Source organism: Crocodylus porosus, unplaced genomic scaffold (genome assembly GCF_001723895.1).
Source record: "Crocodylus porosus isolate Cpor-Errol unplaced genomic scaffold, CroPor_comp1, whole genome shotgun sequence".
NCBI lineage: Eukaryota > Metazoa > Chordata > Crocodylia > Crocodylidae > Crocodylus > Crocodylus porosus.
The window spans coordinates 16,511,562-16,520,814 of NW_017728925.1; the positions used below are offsets into that span (position 1 = coordinate 16,511,562).

The 9,253-nt window shown below is 53.0% G+C and overlaps 1 protein-coding gene across 4 annotated transcripts in view; it reads right to left on the reverse strand.

Annotated features, from left to right (window-relative positions):
• Nucleotides 1-360: 360 nt before the first annotated feature.
• PHF19 (PHD finger protein 19) overlaps nucleotides 361-9,253 on the reverse strand; it is a 20,174-nt gene continuing 11,281 nt past the window's right edge. For 3 of the 4 annotated variants that reach the window (XM_019540961.1, XM_019540962.1, XM_019540959.1), the window contains 6 exons: nucleotides 8,417-8,484; nucleotides 8,067-8,234; nucleotides 7,626-7,713; nucleotides 6,676-6,761; nucleotides 6,118-6,213; nucleotides 361-5,640 (listed from right to left, as the gene is read on the reverse strand). In XM_019540961.1, the coding sequence (XP_019396506.1) occupies nucleotides 5,289-5,640; nucleotides 6,118-6,213; nucleotides 6,676-6,761; nucleotides 7,626-7,713; nucleotides 8,067-8,234; nucleotides 8,417-8,484 (858 nt within the window). In that variant the 3' untranslated portion in view covers nucleotides 361-5,288. The remainder of the gene's footprint in view (nucleotides 5,641-6,117; nucleotides 6,214-6,675; nucleotides 6,762-7,625; nucleotides 7,714-8,066; nucleotides 8,235-8,416; nucleotides 8,485-9,253) is intronic. The other variant, XM_019540960.1, reaches the window with a different exon arrangement.

The following is a 9,253-nucleotide window of genomic DNA, read 5'->3' on the forward strand; positions in this document are numbered from 1 at the left end:
GAAGGAGGGGGAGAGCATGCACACCCCAGAATAAAGCTTCTTGCATGAGAGAAAAGAAAGCACCCCTGAGCCAGTCAGTATAGTAAATAGCCAAAGCAAAGGAATGCATTTGCTCCAGGTATAGGAGCAGTGAATGTATTTGATCATCCAAATCCCTCCTGCAGGAAGCATTAGGTATATTAATGTCAGCCTGGAATACAACAGGGTCAAAGTTACTAGAAATGTCCTGTGCTGCCTATTAAAGAAAGAGCAGCACTACCATCGCCCTGAGTCTTCAGCTTGGTTTGTGCAAGGTTTCAGGCGCAGTGTGGACTCCTGCCTGGCCTGAGCTCAGTAAGGGGGAGACGACCACAAGCCAGCGATGTTAAAAAAGACTTTTTAATTGTACATCAGACATATTAATTACAACTTGAATATAACAAAAGTTGGTTATTAAAAGCAGCAACTTGAAATCATAAATCTTTAGAAGGTGCAAAGAGTTGTTATAAGATCTATGAGGCCTAACGCAAAATACTCTCTGGAATAAAATCTTTTTAAAGGCTCCCCACTTCACCTCTGCAGCCAAATGGGGGATGGGGATTTGCCTGCAGGGCCTGTGCAGTCTCAGCTGGCTGGGGCAGGGACGGGTTTGAATGTGCGATGGCTTCTCAGATTGCGCCCGGCAAGGATTTAAAAAGCCTGCATGTGCTGGCGGTGCTGCTCGACGGTGCCCGGCGCCCCCCACCCCATGCAGTGACTTAGACCAGGGGCTCTCAGCCTCTGTAGACCCAAGACCCCCCCCTCTGAATTGTCACTCGATTTTCGACTACAGAAAAAACAACAGAGCAATTCCTCCTTTGCAAAGAGCTCAAGGAAGACCCCAATGGGGCAGAATGGTCTGAAGACCGTGGATTCCTCTTTGTGAATCGTGAAGGCGCACCTACCGGTGCTAACACGGGGTAACTCCTAGTGGCACCCCTTAAAGGACCTCAAGGCATCCTACGAAGCCACAGCACCCTGGTTGAGACTCACCGACTTAGTACTCAAAAGCTTTGCAGGCACTTGTGAAAGGTCAACGCATTAAATGAACATTTGGTAACAAAAATCCGAGGAAGAACAAGCACACCACGCACTAAAATGCCCCGGCGGCCCGACGGAGCAAGCGGAGCCCCTCGGAGTGACCAGTGGAGCAGAGAGCATCGGTTGTTCTCACTCCGAAACCGCTCCCCACCTAGAAACCAGATCAGCGCTAGATGTTGGAGCGAGACTCCCCACTGGAAAATAAAATAAACCCATGGCCTTTACTTAAACCCCCCTCTTGCGCTCTGCCCTGCCAGATCCCCACATCTCTACCAACCACAGCCCGGCTCTTCTGCTGGAAAAGGAGAGTCCGCACCTGGAAAGATCAGACCTCGTTCTTTGCGCGTCCGCTGATTGCACCGGTAACGACTGTAGCAGGAATGAGACGGGCCCTCCTGCTAATGCATCTGCACAGCCTGAGTCTATGGGCACCAGCCCTGCAGGGCCGCACCAATGATGTCTGTGGGGTGTCAGATCTTGGCCAGAAGAATGAACTTTTTGCTACCGTCTTTTAAAGCTCTGGTTACCTCCACCTGAAGCCTACTCCCCTGCTCTGTCACCAGTCCCAGATCTAAAACCCGAATGGCCTGTTGCACCACGAGCTTTGTGCAGCAGAGACTACGGCAGTCAACAGCACTCTGGATGTGCAAAGTGTTCTTTGGAGGCCGAGTTCCTGGAGGTGCAGGATTTAATCTCCTTCTCTTCACCTTTGGAAAGCGATGGGCATTATCCCACCTGCATTTCAAATGCAGAAGGAACTTGGCTGTGGTTTTCAGCAGTTACCCTGGGGCTCTTTTAGTACGTGCTAAAACCAAGGACCAGGTTTATCCTCCTACTGCCTCTTTGGCTATTAGGATGTGATCAAAGCACTTATCTGGCAAGGGACGGACCAGCTACACAACTTGGACACTTCATCTAACTGTTTGAAACAGGAGGGGAAAAAACAAAGCACAATCAGTTTTTGTTCCCCAAGGACACACTGTTCCAAAGTGCCTGACTCAAAGTCTATATTGCAGCTACTGGAAAGTCCTGTTGACTTCAGCAGGTTTGAGTAAGACCCGAAGAGACTTATTACATGCAGACAAAGGCCCCAGTCTTGCAACTGGACCCATGCCAGCAAGCCTAGGTGGAGATCTGGCTGCAAGGGCCCGCTCAGCTTCACTTCACTCACAAGAAGAGGCTACAAATGCTTTCCATGCACTTGAATAGGTTATCCTAGGGCTGCAAACAGACATCACATTCGTCTCAGGATACACCATTTTGTTCTGGGGCAAGTGCAGTCATTCAGATGCCCACGTGTGTTGTCCCAGGATAAATCCTAAAAAGCTTCCTGGGATAGGAAATGCTAACAATTTATCCTGGAACATTGTAAAGTGGCATCTGAATGGCTGTCCTGGGATAGCATCACTAAATCAGTGGTAGGAAAGCACCAGTGCATTCAACCACTCATTAAACCTTGATTAGAAGGGTGATGTGTGCACATGCCAATCCTGGGATATTTCTGTTCTCAGACAACTTGTCCAGGAACCAATGCACTGTCTGTTCCTGCCTAGTAGAGACATCATAATACTGGTTTTAAAGTCAGTCTCCCTCCACTGGAATCAAACCAGCCCAACTGCAGAGCCTGCTTCCCACACATCAGACACTGGAGAGATGAACTGAAAGGCTTTTTACCTCTCAGGACATATGTGCAGGCTTCTGCACTTCTGTTACAGCAGCTGACAACAGGCCAGAGTCCAATCCCAGTTACTCTGAAGTAAACCGGACGAACTCCACTGAAGGCAATGGAAAATCTCTGAACGTATTCGGTCGAAATCCAGCCCATCTCCCACACCCCAAGGAGAAGGAGGAGCTGTACTGGCTGCTCCTGGGTGGTAGCAAGGCAACGGGCTCAGCAGATCTACAGGGCCTTCGTTTCTCATTCTGGCGAGTACATAAAAAAAATGGGATTTGCCACTCTTATTTTAAAAGTAAGATATTTAAGTGCAAGTTTCACTCTGTTAAGGACCAGACTTTGATCCTTTACTTGCAATATTGATGCGTCCTACTAAGGCAATATTGAAATCACTTGGGAAGTTCCGTCTTTATTATGGGAATGCTGCTTAAATCTGGGGGGCCAAATACAAAGCCGGATCTTCTTTCCACCTCGAGTTTCACTCTTGATTTACACCTGAGCGGACGATCACTTCCCCTACCCCAAACGGTCCAGACTTGGAAATATTTCTTTTCCCAATAAAACGAGCGTCTCAGTTCATCTTGCCCTTGGTCAAGTCATAAAAAAAAAAATCACATACACTGGTAGAAGCATTTCCTTTGGGGGTTATTAAAGGCACAAGAATTCATAAACACAGACGCCTTTTGCCATTTATGGCTGATGTTTAAAATTTTTGCATTTCACTCTGCTTGGACAATTAAACAGAGGTCTGTCAGGTTCATGCTTTGCATCATTTCAATCAGGCTGTGAAGTTTGAACGGTCAGAAAACGGGGCAGGAAGAACACCGAATGTTTAAATCTAGCCGAAAGATTTCTTCTGATATTGCTGTTTGTAAAACAAAGTGCATGCATGTATGTGACTATGTATGTTAAAAAAAACTACATTTGGTGCCTAAACTGCCCGCCACTTGCTTCCTATTAGACACGGGAATTTATGTCAGGACGCTGAATCCCAGAGTTTGGCTTAGCAAGGCATGGACTCAATCCCAATAATGGAAAACACAGTGCACCTCCCAATAATTTATTACATTGGCTCTTCTGCCTCTTGTGCTACTGCACTTCCTCTCCCTTCCTTGCTTTGCAAGGACACCCCCTTTCTATCATTACATGTACAGGAGCAGCCAGGGGAGAGGGCAGGCGGTAGCAAGCAGAAGGATTTGGTTCGTCTGGCACATGTCAGGCAATACAGGTAGCAGTACGCATGGTTATGTATCCATAAGCAGCAAAACAGAGATCCCCCCGCCCTCCACAACCCTTCCACTTTCATTAACTGAGACACAGCCACATTCCTCGGTTTTGTCTGGGCGGGTTTTTTGGTTTGTCAGTACTCATTTGGCAGCATTTGACACAAAGGTCTCTACAAAAATAAATGCCCGGGGCTTCATTACAGGGAAGATGCCCACAGTGCAAGAAATGCAAGAAATGCCCTTGTTCGTTTTAAGGCGAGCTCGTACGACTTGTCGGATTCATTCCAAGACTGTGATTGTCACAAGAACAAGCAAACGGGGCCATGCATCGTCATCTCTCTGCGAGGCACAGGACAGATCTCAACTGGACCGCAAATCTGCCCTGCGGCTGTGAAAGCGGGATGCATATGACCAAGGAGTATACAACTAGGGCAGTTTTGCTCATTTAAAACCCCTTAATGAATGGGTTTAGATAAGAAGGCAAATACTATATAGAAGAGCTTTGGCAAGAATCAGCTTGCCCAGCATTTCCTATCAGCGCAAGAATGTGGTACTTGGTTTCTCAGGCAGGAAAGAGCTAGTTAAGCTGGTAATTTTTGCTGTAGCAACAGGACCATTTGGGTCTGTCATTTAAGGCTTGGGGGTGGCTGTAAGACCCTGGTGCCCGCGGGGACTGGATGCGGTTCCTCTGCGTGTCTTACGGTGGCAGGGGTCACTCGGCACTCCCTCCTCCGCTCAACCCCCCCGTCCCATCACCGCGGTGGCTCCCCCATCCCGTTAACGTGTGCCGTACAAGCCAGGTGCAGGCGGGTTCAGACGGCCTACCGTGCCTCCATGCGGCAGCAGAGCATCACCACGAGAAGCCGTAACCACTAATTGCTCTCGCTACCGCAGAGACGGTACCCCCAGCCTGGTCGACGGGCAGGTCAGGCAAACAGGACTAGGCGGTGCTGTATGCATACAGGCGAGCAGGAAAATAACAATCCTTCTTAAAAACCAAGTCTCTCAGGTCCAGCCACCGGGAGCTGCGGCCGACTGAGTCCAATCACCTCCATGCCTCCCTGCTCTGCGTCCGTCACCATTCCCTAGATGTGCCCTGCTCTGGTACAAGCAGCGTTGGCTGTGTTTGCACCCTGCCCATGCTCCCCGCAGCGGGTAGGAGGGGAGTTTTCCAAGCTCTTGCCCATCGATGCGTGCCCAGTGTGGGGCCCTGGTCACCCACGCATCCCTTCTTCCTTTGGTTTAGGTCATGGGGGTGGTTTTATTTATACGTATTATTTTGTTTCATCTCAGGAGCGTTCCCCAGGGTGGTCTGGGGGGCCGGCGGGTCAGTAGGGGGTGGTGCCTTCCCATTCCACCAGATACTGGACTTTCCCCTCCGGGGTCACCCTGCGAGCCAGCACCTGGTACTTCTCCCCGCACACCAGCCTGCCGGCAGCTCCGAAGTAATTGGTGATGGAGGACTTGAGGTGGGAGAGGGAGGAGTCGTCCTCGCTGATGCTCTCGAAGGTGTGGCTGTCGATGCCGTCGTCCTGGCGCTCGGGGGCGCCGGCCGTCTCGCTGCTCTCCGAGGCGCAGCCGTTCAGGGCCCCCCCCGCCTCGACGCCTTTTCTCTTCGCTCCCACCGGGGCGTAGGCCTTGGCGGCCAGCTTGCGCTTGCGGCTGCCCACGTTCCTCCTGCTGGGGGAGAGGAGGAGGGAAGGGATGAAGCCATGCAGGGAAAGAAGAGACAATCGGACACGAGGCTGGTGGCGTTGCGGGCTGTGCCCGGGGGCTCCCACGTCCCAGAGCGTGGAGCCGGGGCGGGCATTCGCTGCAGGAAACGCTCCCTAGCTTTCAGCATCCCACCACCGCGTCCTCATGCGTGCACCACGCAGCGAAGCATCTGGTTTTACACCATCGCCACCTTTCCGACGGGTATGTCAAGGCAGAGGCACGGAGGAGAAGGGCTCTTCAGGGTCCTCTGCCGCCAGGAAGCAGCGAGCAGAGACAGACCGAAGCCTAACTATGCCTCCGCTGCCTTGGCTAGAGGCTGGTGCCTGGGCCATAGGGATGGGAGGTGGGGAGGGGAGAGCAAGGGGCAGGGTCAAGCGCACGCCAGGTCAGCGCAGAGCCAAAGGACAAGAGCCCCCTTTCCGGCCGCTTCCCAGCCCTCACCTCGACTCGTAGGACAGGCTTGTCGTTGCGGAGCCCGACGTGCTGGCAGCGTCCGTGGAATCCAGGTCAGAGAGGAAAGTCTGACCCGAGCTGGCGCTGAAAGGGAGCGAACCGGGAGTCAGTGCCACGGCACGATGCCGGCACTGCTGCTCACGCACCAGTGCTTCTGTACGCGCTGGGGACACCAGCCACACACGTGGCCCTTGCTGCAGCAGGCGTAAGGGCACTGCATCCGCCGGGGCCCCCGCTGCTCTGTATAATCCAGCACGAACATCCTAACCTACAACCCCCCGGCGCAGGGTTGTGGGAGCAGCTGGCCTCATTCAGCCCTGACCCCACATACATCTGGGGCTGGATTTCCCCCATGCCTCCTTCAGCCTTGCCTTTCACTCCGGGTGTCTCTCCTCTGATAGGATATGCTGGGGAAGTGGATGCATGTGGAGGCTCACTAGGAGGGGGAGATGCACACGTCTATATATCCAAGCCCGTTTGGCTTTTGTCCTCGCTCTTTGGCACCCAAGACCCCCCGACCCCACCTCGTTGCATCCCAGCACTCACCTCTTCAAGCTCTGAATTTCATCCAGCGTGAAGTCGAATATGCTGGCCAGGTGGTGGTTTGTGCTCCAGGCAGACGTGAAGTCGCTCTGCACGGTAAACAGGGGCATATTCATGGGTTAGAAACAGAGCAGGGCTCAGCACCGGGACATGACTGTGCTTTTCTCTCCCCTTCCCATCCCCTGCACACGGCAACGCGCCCCGTGCCCGGGACAGCCCCTCCGCGGAGCCAGGGCGAGGCGAAGGCACAGGCGTGACACGCATGAGGGGCCATGTCGACCAGGTGCTGAGTTTAGCTGGGCCTAGTGTGCGACAGAGGAGCCAACAGGCCATCCTGAAGGATGAGCCGGAACGGGAGCTAACTACGTGGGGGACATCTCAGGATGCCAACGGATGTTGGGAACACTTAATTACTTCTGACATCTCAAATGCAGACGGCAAGACGGGGAGTCACTTGCTTGTCAAACAGATCAGGGCACAGAGCCGGCCCCACAAAGCAAAGCCTCTAATTTCTACCTCAGTGCTCTAGCCACTAGCTCCTACTTCCTCCTCCTCAGCAGACTTCTCTCCCCATCTCTGATGCATGTTAAATGGCCACATGTGGCCGTATCAAGCATCATAACCCATTCCCCACTCCGGCTTCCTGCTTCTAGGCATGGTGCGTGGTGAGGGAAGCAGGCTGCACATGGCACGTCGCCGGGTATCTCTGCACCCGCCTGTGTTACTGGCAGAAGTGCACTGGCAAAACAGCCAGCGGGAAGCAGCCTTCAGCTTCCTCTGGGCCTGTTGGAGCTAGAAAGACATGAGCAGCCCAGAGATCGGGCTCAATTCAACATGTGAAAACCAAAACAGAAAAGCACCTGAGCCACCCAGCCCCGGAGAACAGTCCCGGACAGTCAAAAACCCCAAACAGACACACACAGAGTAAAAAAAAGCAAGAGTAAGAAACTAACGCTGGGAATAGCATCCTCCAACAAAAATTTTGATCTTTTTCTTCTAGTAACTCGCCTTTTCTGCTGTTGAAAATCATGGGGCAGCAAACTGTAAGAGCAAAGAAGAGACACAAATGCAAGTCAGACTTATGGGAAGGCTGGGAGTTATGTGACAGGCCTGAGGGGAGAAAAGGGACGGCCTCTACTTTGGCTCCAGCCAGCAAGAGCCCTAGGGCGGAGAGATGTATTCGAAGAGCCCAGGGAGCTGCTTGCTTCTTGTCGGGATGCAAAACCGTGGGAGGCTGCACACCGCGAGGGACCCCAGATGTCTTGCCCGGGTCAGAATTCAAGGTGCCGGCAGATGCTACGGTGGAAAATCCCGAAGGGCTAATGGGGAAGCCAATCTCCTTAGGAGGAGAGGCAGAAGCCAGGGAGGTGCAGTGGGGGGGACTGGGCACTGACCTGTTCTTATGGGCGTATTGGCTTTTTCCTCTCTTCTTCAGCTCTGGTCTGGTCTCGCCCATGCCTGGGACTTTCTCCGGCAGGAGCTTGCTGGGAGGGTTCGGCGGGACACGAATCCGCAGGCGAAAGATGCATTTCTTCTTCTTGATTTCCTTGCCACAGAGAAATCTGAGGAAAAAGGAAGCACCTCAGCGCCCGAGGCTCATGCTGTGCGTGTGCAGAATAACTCTTCGCCGACAGCTCCTCCGCCTCCCACCCCTTCCCCCCAGCAAACACCTCCCGAACCCCTGGCGATCTCAGCCCCTGCTCCTTTCCAGCACCCGATGAGCTGAATAAACATCCCCACTCACCTGCTTTTATAGCTGTTTAGTGCATTGAGAAGGTGCGGGCCTCTTTCTGCAAGGGGGGTGCCTGTTAGCTGGGAGAAAGATTGGCACAAAAGTCAGTGCTGTGGAAGCCCGAGCGGGCTATCGCCAGAGCGTCGGCTGCCACGCCGTGCAGCCACAGCAGTCATTCGGCACTTCAACAGCGGGGGGAACCCGAGCTTCAGTTTTCAGCTCCCAGCTAAGGCAGGTGAAGCTCAGACACGAAGCACAACAGGCAGGGAGCAAACAGAGCAGCATCTGCCAGACACCTTGTCATCCTTGCAAGGATGAGAATAACCTTATGATGCCGCCGAGGGAAGTTATAATTGCTCTTGTTTCCAGATTGCATTCCTGCTAAGATTGTACCCAGCCCCCACCCAGCCCTGCTATTTCCAGTGGGCCTCTCTACCACCGCTCCGACCAGGAGTCACCATCACTAAGTCTGCCGGAGGGCAAAGGAGGGGGAGGCTGACAAGCTTGAAGGAAGCTGGTCCAATCGTTTTGGAGTCATATTCCTAAATTATTATTTGCACTGTATTGCTCTGATTAGAGGTGGACCCCACATATAATTTTATTGGGGTGCAGGTCGACTTCTAACATCGGAGCCGTATGCCGGCAGGGTAGTGCAAAGCGACGCCAGGACGCCGCCATGCCAAGCACTGCCCAAGCACGCCACCATAACGAGAGCCCCTTCCCCGGAGAGGTCAGGGCACACGTGTCAGGCACGATGCAACTAGTGGATGCAAGAGGGGCCGGAGGAGACGGTAAGAAACAGGAGCTCAGTGGAAAAGCAGCTGGCTAAACCAGGCCACTGTCAAGCAC